Source organism: Nuphar pumila, chromosome 17, assembly GCF_984573655.1.
Source record: "Nuphar pumila chromosome 17, dmNupPumi1.hap1.1, whole genome shotgun sequence".
In the NCBI taxonomy this organism is placed as follows: Eukaryota; Viridiplantae; Streptophyta; class Magnoliopsida; order Nymphaeales; family Nymphaeaceae; genus Nuphar; species Nuphar pumila.
In genome coordinates, this window is record NC_143265.1 from 79,295,843 (window position 1) to 79,319,157 (window position 23,315).

Here is a 23,315-nt window from a genome sequence, read left to right on the forward strand (position 1 = left end):
GACAGAGTAGCATAATACTCTCTTATACTTTTGTCTTGTTTTGTGGGCTGAATCTTCTCTTGAAGGTAATATTCATGTGCTAGTCTCTTTGTGTGTACCATTCCCTTAAGGAATTCCTGTGCCTCACTTGTGGTATTTTTAGTCACAAGTTGTTTCAGATCAGGGTCTACTATCAATACTTTTAAACCAGACCTGGGCCCACATTGTACTTGGATCAAGTGCGTCCAACCTGATTAGCTAATGGGACCTATATAACTAAGTCCAAAGCCAGACACTATCAGGTCTGATCCAGAATCAGAATTAGGTCATACCAACCCATTGACAGCCCTATTTGGCAAGGCCATTGCAACTTGAAATGACTAAACCTACTGTAAGTATACTAAGTATTAAAAAACCAAAGATTATAAGTTGGTTTTGGTAGTAAGAAAAATATAAGAGGTTGAGTATGACAAAGGGAAAATAGAATAAATAGATAAAATCAAAGTAAGGGTGCTCATTGATTCTGTAGAAAGGTAAATGATGAATGGAAAGAGAAGAATGAAGCTGTAGAGGAAAAGAAAGAAGAGGGCATAAGATAACAAAGCATGGAATTCCGGAAGTGGAAAGAAGAAAAGGAGGAAGAAGAATGGAATAAAAGTTATAACCGGGCCAAAAAAAGTGCACGGCATGCCATAGTAGACAGTGTAATTGTTTGTTTCTTCTATGCTGCTAAGAGAGTGACTGTTTCTATGAATGGGTGCACAGGTCTCAAGGGCCTAAGGGATTAAAGGGGCATGTTGAGTTGTGTTTCATGCTTGCTATTTTAAAGTGCTCTCTCTTTATTTTATTCCTATCCTATGGGTTTATCCAGGCCTCTGCATTTTTGGAATTTTCATTCTACCCAAAATTTTTGCTATTGCTGGTTAAATGTTTTGTGTCAGCTCTCTCACTTTAAAAGAGACCTTTGCAAGTTCATTCATGGTTCTTATTGTGGAGATAAGGGCCAACTTTGGATTATCTCAAGGTTTACTGTTAGAACAAGGCCTGCACTTGGACCCTGAAATCATTGATCAGTTTTTGGATTTCTTGAACGGTTCGAGGATTTGCTTGCATATTTTCAAGATCCCGGACCTTTAGATTCAGGGTAGTTATTTCCTACAGATGGTTGTGTTGAAGCCAATTTGAATTACCAAACCTTAAGATTAAGGGGTATTGTTTCTTGTAGATAGTTGGGTTACTTGAGGCCAATTCGGGTTAGTAGGATTATCAAGGTCTGAGATTCCGGTTATGGTTTCTTCTTAATTTTGGTCGTATCTCATTTATCCCTGTGGTTCCTTCATTTATTTAGGAGGGTCATCTCACCTACCCCTTGGGCTAGTAAATATATTCATTGGGATAATGATAGGATCACAAACAAGCTGATGTGCTTGTGAGATGCTTGGGTTTACTTCATGAAAGGCTAATAGAAACTTGGGAAAACAGGCTTGATGAGTAAGGTTGAGAATGCTTCTTTAGCTAATTACTGAACATGAACTTAGTTTCAACATATCTTTGATAAGTTCTTGAAGAATAGCTTTGCCTGTCTTGTAGTGGGAAATTTGCTTTTCTCTGTGACATTTGGGGGTCAAGTCATGCTGATTCTCTTTATTCTTTTTGGTCAAAAGTTTTAGAAACAGAAGATATTTTTTTAGTACGTAATGCCAACTCAAGCTGAGGACCTGAACTCAAGGCCTATATACTTAAGAGTCTGAGGTCAAACCACCAGGACACTGCAGTCTTATACTGTTTTTGTTAGTTTTTCTGGATGATTCTCTTTGGCCTGTTAGCTGATTATCGTAGTAATTCTTGTTAACCAGTTTGCTTACTTTAAATGGATGGTGTTCTTATTTTCTAGTTTAGTATTGGCATAATTGCTAACGGGGACAATCTGTAACATAAGCATAGCTTTATAACTGTTGCTGCATAGTTGCTGCTCATTTGCACTTCATTCCAAAGGCTTGCTTCTCCTCATGGAAAACCAGTAGTTATATTAGTTGTTTCATGGATCTTAAATTTATTTATTCTCCAACATGATCTCACTATTTTGTAATTTCTGTTTTCAGATGTTCAGACCTTTGATGATGTGGTTCTTGCAATTGTTTGTTCACATATGGAAAAAATTCTGATAGAAACTTCAATTCATTTCTTGTGGTGACAGATACGCATACTAGACTATACAAGATATGAAATGATGAGCAAGGCATTGGAAGCCTTTGGGGATCTTGGAGATGATGAAGAATTAGGACCTGCAGATTGGTCTACCGTGAAGAGATATATATCGTGCTTGGATGAGAAGGATGGAATACAAATACATCCTCATATCATATCTGAAAGCCAATTCCATTTACATAGCTTGAATTTGAAAGATATTCGAGTACGCCTTTTAAATGGCAAGTTTATAGATCCCTCTTATCAACTTAAAACTTTTAATTGGATTAGCAAAGTCATTCTTAAAAGAGAACTCCAAATATCATGAGAACTTTTTTGTGACCTTACAAAAGGCTAGTGATTCTCCAGTCTATGTTTCAAGTGTCCTGTTATCTTGAGAATGATGTTTAAGTTTCCTTTTATGTTAATAAAAGTTGGCTTATATCACTTCTTAACCTTACCATGTGTACCATGCTCATTTTGTAATTGATCTTTTTATAATTATATGGTCATTGTTCCTTGTGATGCTCAAGTTTTATTCTTTTCCCAATTAAATTTGATCAAACTCGTAGGCTGAACATACAGCTTGACGTTCTTTTGTCATGTATTATGCATTTTGAATTCCAGATCTCCTATTTTCACACGCATTGCAACTTTATCTTTGGGAATACTAGTTGGTCTTGGCATTCCTGCTTGGTAGTGAAATTACACATTCCTTGCTAAATGCAGTTTAAAGTGGCTTACATGAATTCAATGTTTGTAAACCTTAGATGTTGGATGATATGCTCATTCTTTTTCATTGTTTTGAGATACTCAAATATGAGTGGATTAATGTCCTTGAGGATTTTCCCTTTGTAAGTATCAGCATCTTTAGTATCTACCCTTGGTTGTGCCAAAAATAATATTGAAAAATGGTCTGTTTTGTCCTTTATGGGTTGAATGGTCCAAGGAAAGTTTTAGTAATACAGTTGAATATGTTATGTTTGTGCAGGGTACTATAGTCTTTACAACCATTACATGGGTGTGTGTGTGACACATAAATGGTTCCAAGTGTTGAGAATATGTGAGTTTAGTCGTTTGAAGCTAGAGGTGGACATTGGGCCAGTAAATTTGGCCCTGGCTCTGCCCGAACCGGGCCTCTGGCCCGGCCCCATCCAACCCGAATATATATATATATATGTGTGTGTGTGCGTGTGTGTGTGTGTGTGTACTTTTATGTATATATATAAGTAAATAATATATATGTATTAATATATATATGTGTGTGTAATATATATTATTATATATGAATATACATATATATATATATTATATGTATATATATTCAGCCCGGCCCTGTCCATTTAGGCCCACGAGCCGTTGTCCACCTCTATTTGAATTTATGTGCTTGGAGCAAATTATCATCTTTCTCTGTGCCAAAATATGCACAAATAAAGTGAGCAGTTCTTGGTGGAAATAGGTGTTCGACCTGAGTGTGGTGTGAAAGGTCAAGAAAGGAATTGCTAAAAGATAGGTCAAGATGGTGATGTATAAAGAGAAGGCAACCATGATAACAAAGGGGTAATCATGGTTCATCTCAACCATGATGAGATGAACTATGTATCAAGACATGGCATGAAGGCATAAGAGGAGGAGCACAAGGAGAGTGAAAAGGGATTTTTCAATAACTCAAAAATAAAGAAGAGGATACTGTAAAGATTCAAAAAACCTTCAATCACGAACAATAAGTACACAAATGTTCTCTAAGGAACACACTCACAAATTCCACAAAGAGAATTCAAACAAGAAGGCACAATATAAAAATAATATTATATTCAATAATACAAGTGTGCAAGAAGCATGCATTTACAAAGGGGAGAACCCTAAAATGAAAATACATAAGAGTACAAGTGGGTTCCTCTTATGGGCATACAAGAACACAAGAACATACACAATCAAGACCACTTATGGGTCAATACAAGAGCACAACCATACAAGCCACTTAGGGGCTAAAACACAAGTAAAAAATATAAGAATATTATTAGGAGAATGCTTGTAAACAAGCTTAACATACAAGAGGGGTTACACCCTTTATTTATACACAAAAAGAAGCAAAGAAGTTGGGAAGTGCTACCAACAACTAGAAATATAGTTGTTGGGAGCACTTCCCAACAGCTAGAAATATAGTTGTTGGGAGCACTCCCAACAGCTCTATTCCAAGGGTATTATAAGGACTATAATGTCCTTGAGAAAAGAAATTAAATACATTAAAAAGGAAAACCCTAAAGTGCCTTCTAGGAACACCACTAATTACATAATGTGTAATAACCAAAATACCCTAATGGGTTTCACTTACTATTATATATATATATGTACATACGCAAACAATAAGTATATATATATATATATATATATATATATATATATATATATATATATATATATATACTTTAACACTCCGATGCTACATAAGGCAGGATGATGGCCTTCTTCAAATGCTCTTCACGAATATAGTGATAGTTCATTTCAATATATTTGGTGTGTTGATGAAACATGTGATTGCTGGCTATGTAGACGACGCTTTTATTATCACAACATTGTTAAAATTGTAATCTCATAGCTAATCTCATTTGTAATATACCACTGTCATATGTAATCTTATCTTTTTAGTTTAGTTTCATAGTTTAGGTAGGATTGGGTTAGTTAGTTTTTCTTTTTTTTTTTTTCTTTTTTGACATTTAATAGGCTTTATGCTTTTTTGACTAAGTTAAAAAGCATAAAGCATCATTTTTATTTTTTGGACATGTAATAGACTTTATGGTTCATATCGCTGACCCCAATTGTTTTGGGATGAAGGCGTAGTTGTTGTTGTTGTTGTAATAGACTTTATGCCTTTTGACTAAGTCACAAAGCATAAAGCTCTATGAGAGTCGTTGTACTCCCAACGGCTCTAAATAGAGTCGTTGGGAGCCCAACGACTCCCTCTCCCTCTTCTTTATTAGTTGTATAAATATGGGGTCTCACCCCATTGTAAAGCATTCTTTTTGTGTGGGTTATATCCCACTTGAATGAAATTATATTTCCATTTTTTGATTTGCACTCTTTCTTGGGTGGTGTTTTTATGAACCTTATTGGTTCTTGTGAGTGAGCTTTGCTTATGAACCTTTATGGTTCTTGTGGGAGATCTTTTGTGAGAATCATTTGAGGATTCAGATTGTGGGTTGCATCTTCTTTCAAGCATACCCTTGAGGGTGAGAGCATATACACCCCCATGTCTTCCAATAATCTTCTCAACCACATGATTTCATATGTTGTGGTGGCCATGGCTCGATACTCAACTTCAATGGACGACAACGACACCTTCTGCTGTTTTTTGCATTTTCAAGACACTAATGAGTCACCTACAAACACACAAAATCTGTAGTTGAGCGTCTGTCATTAGGATCTCCTCCCCAATAAAAGTCAGTATAAGCAATTAATTCGAGTGGGGAGGAGGAAGACAAAACAATCTCCTTAGAAATAGAATTTTATAAATATCTAATGATACTCATAACAACACTCATGTTCACAGTGGTAGGTGAATGCTGAAATTGACTGGCAGTATGGACTATATGTGAGATATCAGGTCTGGTAATGGTCAAGTATGTGAGGGCTCCAATCATTTGGCGGTAAGGAGTAAGATCATCCAACATTGTGCCATCATCTATTTTCATTTTTTCATTTATTACTTCAGGAGTGTCCACCATTTTCTCATCTGTAATCTCAGATTTGCCTATGATGTCAGAAGCAAACTTGAATTGAGTTAGAACATAGCCACGAGCGGAATATGCAACCTCAATTCATAAAAAATATCTAATAAAGCCTAAATCAGTCATTTCAATGCTTTGTTTCAAAATATTTTTAATAAAACTAACTCCCTGTTTGTCTCCACTAGTGATGATCTTGTCGTCAACATAGAGGAGGAAGATAACAATACTTGCATCAGATCTCTTAATAAACATAGCAGTGTCAGTATATCAGGAAGTAAAACCAAGTTTAGCCATAACAAAACTAAAATGATCATACCAGGCTTTAGGTGCCTATTTCAAACCATACAAGGCTTTCCTTAAATGAAGCACCTTTCCAACATGAACCTCATATCCTGGTGGTGGGTTTATATAAACTTCTTCCTTCAATTCACCATTGAGGAAGGCATTCTTGACATCCATTTGATAAATAGGCCAACATCTAATGGCAGCTACAACTATAAGGGTTCTAACATAAGTCATTGTAGCTACCAGAGCAAAAGTTTCATCATAATCTATGTCATATTCCCGAGAGTAACCCTTGGCTATTAATCTAGCCTTATGCCTCTCTAAAGTTCCATCACTTTCGGTTTTAGTTTTAACCACTCATCTACAACCTATTGTATTTTTTTCATGCCGAAGATCTTTTATATCCCAAGTTTTGGACTTCTTTAAGGCTAGTATTTCATTATTTATAGCAGTCATCAATTCAGGATAATTCTTGACCTCTGTGTACGAGGAGGGTTCAAAGTATTTAAGTTTTTTGGCTAGACAAACTCTATATTGACGAGTAGAGTTTTTGTAAGATACAAACCTATCTGGAGGCCTATGTATTCTTTCTGATTTCCTAAGAGTGTTTTGTTCGGGATTTTCTATACTAGAATATTGTTCTAAGGTAGGGGGATGTCTATCATCAGTTCTTGTAAAACCCAGGTCAAAAAAAATTTATTAGACCCGGGTCGGGTCTGGACCCGACCCAGGTCCGTTCTCGTTAGGGTTTTTAAAACCCGACTCAGGAAGAGGATTTTAAAAGAAATCCTCTTCCCGAGCGCTGCACCCCACCCGCGTCTTTGACCGGATAGGGGAAACCCATCGGGGTTTCCCCATTTATCCCCCCCCCCCCCCGAGCTCTTTAAGAGCATCGCAGGAGGGCAAGGGGAAGCACACCTCCCTCTCGAGTCCCCTCGCTCTCCTCGCGCCGACCTCTTCTCATTCCCGGAGCACGGTAGCACCGCCGACGGTCGACGACGCCGAGCTTCTCCCAGGTACGCCCTTTTATTCTCCCTTCCCCTCTGTTTCTCGTAGAGAAGACGGCAGGAGGCCGACAAACCGTGCCGTGCCCTCTCGTTTCCTCCGTGACCTACCAAGAGGTCAGCGAGAGGTTGGTGGCCCCTGCCGCTCCGATCTCTCTCTCCGGCAAGGGTTCGTTCCCCTGCTGTCTCTCGATCACTGGCGGGTAGGGGCTCGCCCCGCCACCTGGGTGTTCCCGGCAGGCAGGGGCTCGCCCCTGCTGCCTCTGGAAATCTGGCAGGCAGGGTTGATGCCCCTGTCACCTTTCTATTTTGGCAGGCAGGGGCTTGCCTCTTGGTCCTCTGCAGACAGGGGCTCGTCCCCTGCCGCCTTGCTGCTGTTGGCAGGGGCTCGCCCCTTGCCGCCTCGGTGTTGTCGGCAGGGGCTCGCCCCCTGCCGCCTCGCTGTCATCGGCAGTCAGGGGCTCACTCCCTGTCGCTTCTTTGTTTTCTGCAAGCAGGGGCATACCCCTGCCGCCTCTCTTTGTTTTCGACTGACAGGCAAGGAGCGATGCCCTGCCTGACTTTCTTTTCTTGGCATAATAAATAATATAGCGCTGAATGCTCACACTTTTGCAGACTTCGCATCGAACCCCGCTCTGGCTCCGCGGCCTGAGCCTCGTATCATCTACACTCGTAGACGCACGCAACTGCACGACATCCCGAGGTAGGGGAAAATCACACGAGGATTTTGGATGAATGAAATAAAGGGATTCTGAGATAGAATGGTTTACTTTGCATACCTGCTTACCTGTAGAATTATCTAACTTGTGATTGTCTGTTTTGGGTTTTCCTCGTTCATATTCCTTTGGAAGTTAATGCTTGATGTATGTGATACGGGTGGACTCATTTTTACAGAAATGCCTATGACTGTGTCTCTGTACTTGCTCACTGTTGTAAGTTACTGTAGATGCCTTGCTAGTTGCCACCCTCTGGCAAGCCTTGTAGGTTGTGCAGGTGCACATACCACAGTTTGCCCTTTTTGAAAATGTGTGAAATTGTGTACAAACACTAAATGTTCGAGAGGAGGTGTTTCCTTGTGCAAGGCTGACTCCTCGAGAATGAATTCCTGCTTATAAAGCTTGTGATTTAGTATGCGTTGCTAGATGCAATTATTGGTACCCCGAGGCAGTTACTCGAAAGAAATGTTTGGATCCACAACGACCCTAAGACTTGTCTGAGACATCCTGTTCCTTAGTAATTGAGCATGCCAAGTATATTACTGTTCTATGTAATACTGTGATGGGTTATCCATCGTGAAACACACGAAATTGCTATCGTAACCAGACCTTGAGACAAGTATGGTACAAATATTACGAGAGGTCAGTGAGTACCTCGAGGTGGGCAATCAACACATAATTGATATAAATGAAATAATGTCGGCCTCCATAGACCAAATGCTCAAAGAGAAATACATGTCATGTATAAACTAAAAGAATCACAAGACATTAAATGTTGCCCTCTCATCGTAGTCGTACCTCTAGGTAGGTACGACCGTACTTTTAGACAAGTATGTCCCATGTGTGTTACGATGTTTGGATGATGATGTTGTAACAACCTCAAAGCGTGCATTAAGCACAATGCTGAGATCACATAAATGGTGACAACTCGCCTTCACAGGCAAGATGCTCGAGTGGGCCTAACAGACCAGAACATGTAGAATGGGATGACGGTTAAGAAACCCCCGTTGTGCCCATTCGACCTTCACGGTTCATCAAAGGAGATGATGAATGGTACAAAACCTCCGATGGACAGGTTGTTAACAACCACCCCACGAGCAAAAGACTCGGCTTCCTCAGTCATCGGAGTTAGGGGAATTGGGATTACCATAAATTATCCTAGGTGGTAACTCCCAGGTACTTCTACAGAAGTTGGATGCATCCATGGGCCACGAATGCCTTTGGGGATTTACTCTCTTGGTCACTGATTGTCTCCTTAGGAGCGGACTCAGTCAGCCATCCGAGTTAATAAAAAACACCTGACATAATAAACCTCCGGATTGGACTCGACTGTTTCTACGTTTCGGGTATGCGCGTACCCACAGGCTAGTTACTATCAGAACTTAAAGAATATCCTTTTTAAATAGTTGTAGATGATTGAGACTTACACTACTTGAAATGTTTCAAACAATAGCTCTTTGCATATGTTATACTTGCTAGAATAGATTACAATTGTACTTGTTGTTTTAATGTAATAAATTGCTTATCTCATGAATGTCCTGCTTTATTTTATTCTACTTTATCTATTCGTGCACCTACTGATTTGTTATGAAACTGACCCATTTCATGGGCAGGTGATGAGTAGGACTTTACAAGCGGCCGATGACGTGGTGCAACATGGTTTAAGATTTCTCTTCTTTCTGCTGGCGTTTTGGCTCTGAGTTTTGGAGTTTTCTTTAGATTATTGGACGTTGGGAAAGTGCTTATTCTGTAATAAACTACAAATTTTATTAATAACCAAGGTTGTTAAATGCGTTGAGGCGAAGCGAGGCGTTGAGCATGTTATGAAGCGAGGCGTAAGCCTCCAGGCGTTGGAGCGCAAGCTTCATGATCAATCGGGGGTCCCTTGGACTGAACTAGATTACACACTCAACACCCAAGATTCAAAGCAGAAAAATCCCAACCAATTTCAAAACCACCAATTACGACGAATCCGAACGAGAACAAAGACTTGTAGCAGACTCAACAGAGAATAAGAAGAAGACAAAACCCTAAAATATACAACCCTAGAGGGGATTTCTTCGTTCTGCAGAGAGAATTTTGGTCTAGCACAAGAAATGAGAGAATTGGGATTCGAAAAAACAACTTATCGTTACCTTTGTAACGAGAAGGAGCAAGGGATTAGGGCGTTCTCCGCGTTGCGAGGGAATGAAATCTCCTGAAAAAGGGGAAGAAGACGCCGTGGAAACTTCTGTGGTGGAATGATAGAAAACGCAAAGAAGGAAAGGAAAGGGGCAGGGAAAGACAAAGGCAGGAATCAGATTTCCCAACCGACAAAGGGCGAAAAAAGGAGTAAAGAAAAAGGTGGTAATGTGGGCTGGCCAGGCTTAGGAAAGTGATTAAAGTGGCTTTTTTCTTTTTTTCCTGAGAAGCGAAAAAATCAGACAAAAGTTAAAACCGGAAATGAACCACTACCAATGGATCTTACCGTGCTTCCCCAGCGGTCCTGGAGATCAACCTTGGCACCTTGCTTAAGCAGCGATTCAACAACATCCACTCTACCTTGGCACGCAGCAACATGAAGGGCAGTCCGCCCATCAATATCTCTAAAGTTCACATCCGTCCCTGCATCAAGAAGCTCCTGAATCCCTTGCAGATTGCCCTCGTTTACCAAGTACATCATCCTGAACATCAGATCGATCTCCTCCGAGATTGCCGAGTCCATACGCAGATGCGTACCCTTTAGAAGCGAAGCGGGTTTCGACTTGAAGCGTGCGCTTCACATGAGTGAAGCGTGCGTTTTAATCCTGAAACGCCTCAATGCAACGCCTCAATACCTTGAGCGTGCGCTTCTCCTATGAGGCGTACGCTTCAGGTATTGAGGCGTACTCCTCTCACAACACTGTTAATAACCTATTGTTTTATTTCCTTACATCCTTTAAATAGTAGTTCATGTGAAATGAAGATTTTTTGCTAACGTGCCCAGGAATTGTTAACTTGTGCTTCTTTCTAATTGTCTTCCGCTGTAGATTTTAAAAGTGAAGACTCTAAATCTTTGAAAGGTTTTTCGATAATGTTTTGGAAATCACAAGTTGAAATTTTGGGGCGTTACCGTTCTTCTTCTGGATTAGATAACTAAAGGTCCATCATTAATATCATGGAACTCACCACACTAGATGTCATATTGAGGTTTATCATTAACAACATCGTTATTTAATACTTTATCATTACATTTAGGAGATAGTTCTAAAAAGGAGTAATCATTTTTTCTTTAATAGGCACATTTAAATCAAAGAAACTTTTTTTTTCTATAAAGGTAACATTTCTTGATATATAACGTTTATCATGCTTAAAATCATAACATCTAAATTCTTTTTGACTTTTCCCATGACCAAGAAGGACACAAGAAATGACAAGGAAAAAGTTTGTTATTTTTATTGGTAAGAATAAAACATTTACATCCAAAAGTTCTTTTTCTAAAATAGTCGTGGGTAGTTGTTATCATCACAAAAATTTTCCTCCCTCCCTCTGCGAGAGTGAGAAGAAACGATTCTGCGAGTCAAACTCGACCAAAGTTTTGAAAATTGGTTTTGAAAATTACTTGCCTTCGTTTTGAAAATTTGCGGAAAAATTCTGTGGATTGGGATCCGCCTGTCGGTACGAGGTTCAACCGTTCCTGGCGCCTTTACCAGGGGTAATCGAACCAAGGATCAAATGTATGCTTTGACTAAGTTAAATTATCTAAATTATGCTCTATTTTCCCAAAATGCACAAAGAATCAGGCATGTGCTATGGAACTTTGAAAAGATGATGTTTTCTTTGGAAAATTGACATGTGCTTGGAAAATGCTTGAGAAATCATTGAATTTCATTGGAAATCAGAAATCGGATTAGAAAATGAATTCTCAGGAAAACTTGAATCTTGGGAAAATCGATTTTTTTGAGATTTAGAATTTGCTTTTCTGAGAAAATGGATTTGAGAATCTTGAGAAAGTCAGGAAGTTTATTGGAAAATGATTTTTGAAATGGAAAATGGATTCTCAGAAAAATGGGAACTCTGAGAAAATCGATTTCTGAAAACTTGGGATTTTGACATTTGAGAATCTTAAAACATTGGAAAATCTTGATTTGAACTTGGGAAATACTTTGAAGTCTCATGTGAAAACTTAGGATTTTGAGAAAATCAAATCCTGAGAAAGACTTGGAAATTTTTGATAAAATTGATTTTTTCTGAAATGGAATTGGGAAATTATTTTGAAAATGATGCAAATTGAATGAATGAATGAATTTAAAAGAGAATTTCATTGAGGAATCGGGAAATCCTTTTGAAACTTTGAGAAATGTAGTGCATTTTTGAAGTTAGCCTAAGAGTGTAGGCTGAATGTGGCTAATACGAAGATCATAAATCTTGGTTTTCTTCGTATTCTGACTATGGCCATAAATACGAATCCCACCGAGTTTATAAACTCCATAAGAGCTTGTGCATGTATCATTCGTGTGAACCATAGTGATTTTGAAAAAAATGTGCATATGCATCATACAACAGATATTGAAAATTGCAGAAATTTAAACTATATGTAATGCAATCCTATTGTAAACTGAAAAGTAACTCTTATTCCAAATATTACATTGAATTGAATAAAACAAATAAATAAAATGACTTAGTCTTTCTCTTGAATGTTTTTCCAAAACTAGAAAATAATGTTAGCACAAAAATGTAGGTTTTTCTGAATTTATCCGAAAATATTGGAAATTATCAGATATTATTCAGCTATAAACCCAGAATCATACCCCCCTTGATATAAACATGAGAAATAATGAATAAAATTTTAAAATAAACTTGAAAATTCAAAATTGGTGTAAAAATGACCAAAATGCCTTGATGACCTTGAAATCAGGGTTTTCTGAAAGAATTTTTGTAAAATTTGAAATTTTGAAAATCAAATGAAATAAATCAAACATAATATGAAGAAATATGATGATATGCATGAAAATTTATGGAATTAAAGATTGAAATTTCAAAATTATGGTCAAAATGACCAAAATGACCCTGATAACAAGACTATGTTCTTGAAACCAGGGTTTTCTGAATTAAATTTTGCAAAAATGGAAAATTGAAATGCAAATGAGATTGAAATTAACCCTAATATGATATGACATGCTTATTTACACGAATAAAATGGCGGAAATATCATAAAATATCAAATTTAACTTGATTTTCGCTTCTGAATTTAAAGATAAACTAACATATAAATCAAATGAACTTGGAATTGAGCCAAATTTGGCATGGACATCTAGACTAACCCTAGGAACAGAATGAAGCTCGAAAATATATTTTTTTGTATTTTCTTTATGGAAAATAGCTAAAAATCTTAAAAAATCAAAATTTTGCCTAAAATGTTGATTTTAAATGGGATTTCGGATATCAAACTTCGATAAAAATTCCCCAAATTTCATGGGGTGACAGAGGACAGTAAGACAAGGATTTTTGCCTTTTACACATTCTGGTTTTGACTTATGGTCAGAGCTGTATAGCTTCGACAAGTCGGATCGGAATCTGACGACTCTAGGATTTGGGGGAAACCGACAGGTTTTAGGAGAAAATGTGAGGAAAATAGCAGACAGATGGGAAAATGACTGAAATTGTGGAAAAATGTCCCTGACAGACATAGAAAAATTTCATCTTTTTACAGCATTGGGATTCGAGTTATGGTCTGGAAATGGACACACTGTTATCAGAGACCCGAATCTCTGGAATTTCTGGATATTGGAATCTGTCAGACAAAAAATATAAATCTGGGAAAAATACTTGGACAATCCAAAAAATTCCTAAATTTTGGGAAATGACAGGAAAATGGGTTAGGAACAACTTTTGTGTTGAAAGTTTTCGCATTCGGGCTACGAGTTGAGCGAACATAGCACGTTAGGGTCTGTCTATACCCTGACATGGAAAAATCGAGGTTTTTCCAGGGGTTTGGGAAAATCGATTTTTAACAGAGGTTAAATCTGTTTGGAAAAATCCCAAAATTTTCAGATAATTAGTAGATTTCATCATGAATCCACTGTAATTTTTAGGGGAAGATTCTAATCTCTCATGGGGGTGATTCTGGAGTTTTTTGTCTGCTAAAACTGAATTTGGAGTTTTCAGGAGGGCAGAATCCGATTTTGGATTCGATTTGTTTAACAAGGTTCTAAAATCCTAATTGATCCATATTTTTGGCAGACAAACATAGGCATTTCTCCTAAAAAATCCAGATTTATTGATGAAGAATTATGCATAAAATGACGATTGGACAACATACACAAATTAAAACCTATAGATCTCTAGGTAGAAGCTAATAATTTTTTTTCTATAAAACAATAAAACTAATTAAATCAAACACATAAAATATGTGATTTATATGAAAATGATGTTTAAAATAGAGAAAGAAAAGAAAAGAAAACAGGGAGACAAAATCGATTGATGTTGGCTATTGGTGAGTGGGATTCGATCCATGGATCGGACGGATCACCTCATCCCTCTAGCATCAATATGTAAGGCCTATGTATAAAAAAAAAGAAAAGGAAAAAAGAAAGAAAAAAGAAAAAAACAAACAAACTATACAACAAGGTGAATCCAATGTTAAAACATGATCTTTGCCTTAGATCAATCTATCTAAAGAGATCAGCCATGAACTTTTAAAGAAGATAAGCATAGGGAGAAGCATGAGTTACTTAAAAAAATAAAGAAAATAAAAAAAACAATCAAAACACAGACCTTATTAAAACTGAAGATCTTATTAACATTGCAGACAAACATTCCTTCATATATATATAATATCATGCTAGCTTCCAACACATAACATCTCCATGGAAGATAAATACATATTAGTCTGTGTGCAGATAACACATATCAGTCCTTTTATAAAGATGTTTTTTTTTGTCTCTTAGGATTTCAAACGTAAAATCATTTAAACCCTCAACATGAATAGTCTTATCACCCATGCAACCAAGGTCTGTTCTCATAGACTCAGCCAAAGCAACTTACCTTGTGAACCAATCACTTTCAGATCTTGGATTCGCCCTTTTCTTGGTGAGCCACACCTCAAACGTTCCAGCTTGTGAACAAATCACTTTCAGATCTTGGATTCGCCCTTTTCTTGGTGAGCCACACCTCAAACGTTCCAGCTGCAACACTTTTCACGATCAACAGAGTTTCACACTGTTGGGAAGGTGTAAAGGGGTTCCACGAGAGAGAGAGAGAGAGAGAGAGAGATGCTGGAGAGAGCGTGAAGGATGGATGGGCAGCGGTGTAGTTTTCTCTTTATGATAACTTAGGGTTTAATAAACCAAAAACCTAAGTTTCTAATGAATATGGGTTAATGGGAGATGAGGGAGCTAAAAGGCTGAGCGTGAATGAATGCAGTAGACGTGAATGGGCTGGAGGCTAGGGAAAGGAAGGAAGGAAGAAAGGGTAGAAGGAAAGAAAGGGAAGAAAAGAAAGGAAAGAAAATGAAGAATGGAAAAGGAAAGAAGAGGAAGGAAAGAGGGAAGAAAGAAGAGGGAAAAAAAAGAAGGTAGAGGGGCTTACATGAATGTGCTGGAGAAGAAAGAAAGGAGGAAGGAAAGAAGAAAAAAAAAAGAATGAAAGAAAAGAAAGAAGAAGAAGAAAGGAAGAAAAGAAAGAAAGAAGGAAAAGAAGAAAGAAGGAAAGAAAAGAAAAAAGAAAAAGGAAAGGAGAAGAAGAAAGAAAGGAAATGGAGAGGAAGAGAGGGGCTAGGGGGGTCTACCCCCTTGTGGGTCCCACCTAAAAAAACTAAATAATAAATAAATAAAATAAAATAAAAAATGTAATATAAAATAAATTGTTCTTCCTTATATATATATATAAATTAAAAGACAAATGCAAATAAATGAGCCATCTCAGAGCGGGTCCCAATTCCACTTTTGAAATCCATTTTGACGATTAGAGGGGTAAAATACTCTTTTCAGAAAATTCTTAGACGAAACGAGCTATTTTTGGCAGTTTTTGAAATGAGCTCGGATTTTGAAGTTCAATACCCCATTGCGAAGCAAATCCAGTGTAGAATTTAAGTTTGAAATAAATCCAGATTGTTTTTCTTGAGAAAATATTTCCAAATTTAGACTCCCGAGGGTAAAAATGTCAATTTTGGAAACCCGGGGTTTGAAATTGATTTCTGTAAACTTTTAAAACTCGATCTGGATTGAAATTTATAAAACTGGAGTTCTGGACTTCGAAAATGAAATGAAATGGAATGTGATGAAATGTTATGAAATGCTGAGAAATGATATGAAATGATGAGAAATGACATGAAATGCTATGCGAAATGCAGACCCTGAATGAAGAATTTTGGATTTAAAACCCCGATTGACAATAGCACCAGTTCAAAAGGTGTTAAAATTGATAAAATTTGCCAAATGATTCAAGAAATGGTTTTTGGACTCTACTGGGTTAGAGTGACACTGAAAATTAGGGTTTTAGCTAAATTGAACTGAAATGAACTGGATTGAGCTGGGTTTTAGAGTTTCAGAACTCAAATGAATTGATCAAACACTGACTCAACTGACCTTTCCGACTAAATCTTCAAGAAAAGCTGTCATTTTTAGAGAAATGGTACGGAATGGTCACTGGAGTGAAGTGAATTACGAATCTGAGCTGGGATAAAGATTGATAGTACTGAGATGAACTCAAATCAAAGCTCGAACACTAGCTCAACTGACTGGATTTAACTTAATTTCTGCTGAATGAGCTGAAATGGGTTAAAATGGACTCCTAGACACTTGAAAATGGTTTTGAACTGAAACGGGAGCACTTGAACTCTTGGTGAGCTCCGGCTACACTCAGGGGAATATGATTGACTGTGAATGACTGACTCAGAGACAATTGGCTTGGATTTGAGTGAGAAATGAGCTCATTTCTGAAGAAATGATCCCATTTTGGCAAGAATGGTGAGAAATAAAAATGATATGTTCATTGTGAGCTTAGGTGAGCTTGAAATGACTGATATTCAACTGTTTTGAACTGACCAATGAGCCTGGTTGACTCCGACTGACTGGGGTCCAGGATGACCTAGGAGTAAAATGATAATTTTTCTAATGAAAATGGGTAAAATGGTGATTTTCTAAATTTGACTCAGGGTTTGACTCCTATATTGACCTAACAGGGTTGGCACTGCACGAGGAGGGCTGTTTGAGGATGGATGAGGAAAATTTGGGGTGTTTACAGTAGTTTTATAAAGTTTCTCATAAGGAGAAATATTTTGAAGTTTGGATGAAGGAAGTATATTTATAAGGTATAACGAAGTAAGCGTAGCTTCAACTCAAAAATGTTTTGGAACATGTTTAGAAATAAGCAATGTTCAAGTGGTTTCTATTATAGCGTATTTTCTTTCAGTCAAACCATTTTGCTGAGGCGTGTTTGCACAAGATCGTTGATGAAAGATGCCATGATTTTTCAAATAATCTTTAAAGTCATTTGACATGTATTCTCCCCTTGAATCAGAACAAAATGTATAAATATTGGTTTTAAGCAAATTTCTAACAAGATTATGAAAAGTTTTGGAAGTTTCAAAAACTTCATATTTGTGCCTTAGAAAATAAATGCACGTGAATCGAGAATAATTATCTACAAAAATTACGTAATAAGTAAATCCTCCTTTGATACAATAAGATCTGGACCCCAAACTTCTCAATGTATTAATTCAAGTGGTTTGGAAGCAAAAAAGGTTCTCTTGATAAGAGCTTGCTTTCATTTTTCCAAAACATTACAAAATTTTCTCAAATGAGATACATTGGATAATTTAGAGATGCTAGGATGACCTAGTCTGTGATGCCACAAAAAATATTCAATTTTTGTACATTTAAACAAAAAATATCTTTGGGAATAATCAACTGGTCAATGTAGTAGAGGTCTCCTTATCTATGACCTTCCCCAATCTATTTAGTAGACTGTAGATCTTGTATAAAACATCGATCAAAAGTGAAGGAGATACTATAATTATGGTCAATATTCGACCATTCTACCAAGAAAAAAAAAGTAGAGGAAGATAAAAGATAGAGAGAAAAGAAGAGAAGAGGAAGACAAGAAATGTATTGAAGAAGTTTGATGTCATGCTTCCCGAGGCAACAAACCAAAGCTCTATCGCTTTTCACGATCTTCACATATGAGATACAACCCAACCCAAGAGCACCAATGCTTTGATACCATGTAATTAAAATACAAAAGGAGTACAAGTGAGTGCCTCTTATTGGCATACAAGAACACAAGAACAGACACAATTAAGACCACTTATGGGTCAATACAAGAGCACAGCCACACAAGCCACTTAGGGGCTAAAACACAAGTAAAAAAATATAGGAATATTATTAAGAGAATGCTTGTTTACAAGCTTAACATACAAGAGGGGTTACACTCCCTATTTATGTATAAAAGAAAGCAAAGAAGAGCTATTAGGAAGTGCTCCCAACCAAGGTTGTAAGTATCATATCGTTACCCGTATTGGTCGGGTCCAAAGTAACACTGTATCATATTGTATCGTAGCATAAATGTATCATAAATTTCCAAAAATTTCAAAAAATCATAAAAATTTACCATAAATTCTAAGAAAATCATATAATATAAAACAATGATGAATTGCACAAAATACAACCATAAAATTGTTAAAATACATGTAATCAATATATATATATATATATACATATATATATGTGTATATATATTCAATCAAACCTGATAAGGGTATTCCTGTAATTCTGCCCAATAGGGGCATTGTAGTATTTTTTGTTTTTTTTTTCTTTTTCTTATTTTCCTTTTTCTTTTATTTTTTGTTTTCTTTTTCCTAAAATGCATTTAATGCATTCACATTGGGGGTCCCAACTAAGAGTCGTTGGGCCCCCAACGACACCTTGTTGGGCCTCCCAATGTGGTCTCTCTCTCTCTCTTACTTTTCTCCCTCTCTCTCACTCCCTCTTTCCTATAAATAAGTGGGGTCTTCCCCTTTGTAATGAGTGGCTTCTTGAAGCCCTTTCTTGCATTTATAAGAATTTATGTTTGCACGCCATTGTTGGCTTTTGTGTATGTCCTTTTTAGACTTGTTCTTTGCTTTCTATATGTGAATGTCCATTGTAGGACATTGTTTTTATTTCCGCATATTTCATTACCAAAATCACATATAAAGGCAACCACATAATTTAAATTAATAACAAACCATTCAACTGATAACTGACAGTGTAAATAAAAGACAACTACATAGTTTAAATTTTAAACACAATTAAAGCATTACATTTAACCAACTAACTAACAATATTAAATTCACATCCAAGTCATACTAAAATGTCATAAGTCATAACTAAACTACTAAGAATTCATGATAACTAAAAACATTACATTAACCAATGTCTTACATGGCAATCTTCATCTCTAAAGTTCTAAACAATAAAGATCTTAAAACTAAACTATCTTCTAGAGCCTATTTGTAAAAAATTAGGACAATATTTCCTTAGTGTTGCATCCAATTTCCGCACGATGATCTCTTTATCTTTGGCCATTTTTTTGGTAATTGAGTCATCATCATCATCTTTAGAATCTGGAATAATGGTTGGAAGTCCTTCATTTTTGCATTTTTTGCAAAATTCTTCTTCGAATTTTTTCTAGTTCAACAATAACATCAACACGAAAAGTGGCAGGAATAGATGGAGAATCACATGGATGTGCATTTTGATCTTGACCTACAATATGTTGCTTAAATCTATGCAGTCCACCTATAATAATCGCAACATTTGAAATTCAATGGTAACCCTAATCGTGGTACATCATCAATGCTTCTACAATATTGCCATGCAGAATCATCTCTAATATGACATTACCGTGAATACGACATCGAATGATCTAAAATGAAATTTAACCAATTAAAAAGCTCAATAAGAAGCAATAAATAAGAATTACCATACACACCTTTCCTCAAAAACACTCAATAAGAAGCAAAGATATGGATTTTGTACCTTAACCCAGTTCGTAAAAAAATGGTGAAAATACACTCTTGATAAAATCGCAAAAGTTCTCTCGCTGAAATCGGCCCTCAAATTGATCTCACGGAACCTAGGGTTTGTGGGTTCTCTTCTAACGGACTCTAGACATATGAAGAACTCGGTCCTCAAGAGGCCTTTTAAACCCAAAATAAAAAAAGACAACTTTTGGCATTTTTTAAGTGTCGATACTCGATACAACACGATACATGGGTGTATCGTACGATACACCCGATATAAATATACACTCGTATCGATACGAGTGTGTATCTTATCGCAAAACCCAAAAGTAACGATACACATCATACTGTAGCGTACAATACGTGCAACCATGCTCCCAATAACTAGAAATATAGTTGTTGGGAGCACTTTCCAATAGCTAGAAATATAGTTGTTGGGAGCATTGCTGACAGCTCTATTCCAAGGGCATTATAAGGACTATAATGCCCTTGAGAAAAAGAATAAAATACATTAAAAATGAAAAGCCTAAAGTGCCTTCTAGACACACCACTAATTACATAATATGTAATGACCAAAATACCCGTAATGGGTTTCACTTATTACATGAAGAAATATATATATATATATATATATACACAAACAATAAGTATATATATGATAGCATATATATAGGAGAGAGGACCCAATGGCTAGAAATCTAGCTGTTGGATAAAGTCAACCATGGTTGACTTGGTCCATATATTATATATTATATATTATATATTATATATTATATATTATATATTATATATTATATATTATATATATATATATACAATTTAACGCTCTCCCTCAAACTTATGGTATGATGATCAAAAGTTTGCCTAAGAGGAAATGAAACCTTGGAGTAGAAATGTAAAACCCGAGATTTCTTATTTGAAAATATCTCAAATTTTTCAAGTGGGGCCTAGACCCACATTACGGATCCAGGACCCATAAAGGGGGGGAGTAATTAGGATTTATTCATTTGAAACCTTGATTTAATGATAATAATGAATAAATAAAATTTTTAAAATTTAAAAAAAAAAAATCTAATTTAATTCGAGGATCCACAATGGATCCATTTGGATCCACTTGTGGATCCATATCGATTGGGGCCGGGTTACGGGTCTCGGGTCCGGACCCGAGCCGCGCCCCTGTGTAACAGCCCTTTTAAAGAAAGGGGCAACCCGATAAGGGTTGCCCGATAGGTTCGTTGCAGAAAAGGAAAGGGGGGCAGGAGGGGGTTACGCAATGCGTAACCAACTCCTCCCATCTCGGCATGGAGAGGGCCGATAAAAGGAGTGGAGAGGGGGGGGGTTTTCCCTCTTCACTCGGGCACTCTCTCCTCCCCCATCTCCTTTCCCCCGTCTCTCTCTCTCTGTCAGTGTGTATCGGAGAGGAGGAGTTCGCCGGCGAGCTGCGGCAACAAGCAGCCATCAGCGACTGCAACGAGTACCCCCTGTCGCGACAGCAACAAGGAGTGTCAGTCGCGGCCCTACCTTCGCGTCCCCAGCCTTCGATCGCCGGGAAACCCATCGGAATCAGGTACGGTTCTTCTTCGAACCTGGGTGAGAAATCGAACAGGGGTTCGATTCCATACGATGATTTGGGGGTTTTCTTGATAAACCCTAGATACCCAAATCAATTGATTTGGGGCTTTTCTTAATATGCCCTAAATCTTGAAATAGGAAAACAGTAATCGTATAGGCTTATGAAAAAAAAATATATATATATGTGTTGCAGGCCTCTAGTGCGTTGGTAGGAGGCGTCAGGCCCAGCCGACCCAGTCGGCTGGGTGCTGTGTTAGCAGGGCCCCAGCCGACCCTGTCGGCTGGGTGCTTTACATCTTGTGGGCCGGGCCATAGCAGGCCCAGCCGACCCAGTCGGCTGGGTGCTGGCCTGTAACTCGTATGTTTCAAGAAAAAAAAATATATGTATGCTGTGCATTTTCTGCTATGCCATGATATTATTCGATATGTCTGCCTATTTTCTATGGATATTCATCTGATTTACTGAACTCCAAGCATGATCAAAGATTTGTTAAGGTGTTGTTTTCCACATGGAAATGCACATGAACTGAATCTGCGTAAAATATTGTAAAAGAGAAGTGGCCTCAACAAGTTGAATTGTTGTAAAATCAAGTGTCTTTATGAATTAATTTTTGGGAGGTTTAATGCATGCTCACTAACCCCTTTCAGAATGTATAAACCAATTGCTCCGTTAGGATGATAAACATGTACATGTTTGCTTCAACGAGTTGAATTATTATAGATCCAAGTGTCATTCATGAATTAATTTTGGAGTTTGATTTCGTGATTATTAACCCATTCATGTTGTGTAGGTTGATTTCTTCCTTATGATTACAAACAGTTATATGTAATGGCAGCATAAGATAGATCATTCATAATGATGTACATTGTTTGGTTGTTGTTTTGTTGTCCTAACATGATATGAAACCATACATACTATACATTGAAGATGTTCAGAATTTTTAAGTATTTAGTTTGGCCGAATATAAAGCTTTATTATTCAATTGTAACCTGTTTCAACTGCAACCGTTTATTGTCGATATTTCTAAACATGTTACATAAATTGTATTTCCAATGTAACGTACATTTATGGTAGCTTGTACTGTATTCTTTTGATTATTCTGATATTCTTGTACTTGGTTGCTGAACATGTGAAGACTTATCTCATGCACATGTGGGATTCGAGATTTGCAGGCTCTAGTAGGGCTGTAGAGTTCGTTTTCTGTAATACGTCACTACCCGTTTGGGTGGATATGTTCACTGCTCAATCATGTTAATTGAATCCTGCATATGATACTGAAATAGAACCAAGAATGGGGTGAATGAACTGGGCATCAGTGTTGTGTTGTAGAATTAGTAACATGAGAAATATTTGATGACTATACTAGGATGTTGCTTGTATTTGGGGTCACATTTAGTTACATGTATACTTGATTTATATGTGAAAAGGTACATGTACACTCACACACTTAAAGAAACTATGGATTGGTTAAGACCCCTATGTGACGTAGGTAACCCACACATTGAAAATGCATATGAATAAATTATAACGTGCATATGTTTGGGGTTATATTGGCATGAATATATATGCTTTTGGCATTTTGGCCTAGTGTTGTAAATTTATCACTAATTTGGTTTTATTACGTGATGCACCGATGGCCAAATTGGACCATCACCGGCCTGGAGAGCCGTGAGTTTGGTTTTCTTTTATATATGTTTTTTTTAAAAGCATCACTTAAACCACATAAGATGGTTTGACACTTTACTACACTGTTCTTTGTGTTTACACGGACTGGAGTCCCGAATGGGTCCCTGTAAGGGAGGATGCGGGGTTTTCACTTTACTTTTGCATATAGTGTTGCAAACTTAAGAATGAACTTTAAATAAAAATAAAGAATAAGAA

General features: G+C 37.1%; 1 protein-coding gene across 2 annotated transcripts in view; it reads left to right on the forward strand.

The window, feature by feature from the left end:
- SOS1 (sodium proton exchanger, putative (NHX7) (SOS1)) overlaps positions 1–23,315 on the forward strand; it is a 204,677-nt gene that overhangs the window by 134,961 nt on the left and 46,401 nt on the right. For both annotated transcript variants that reach the window (XM_089992855.1, XM_089992856.1), the window contains one exon: positions 2,177–2,408. In XM_089992855.1, the coding sequence (XP_089848981.1) occupies positions 2,177–2,408 (232 nt within the window). The remainder of the gene's footprint in view (positions 1–2,176; positions 2,409–23,315) is intronic.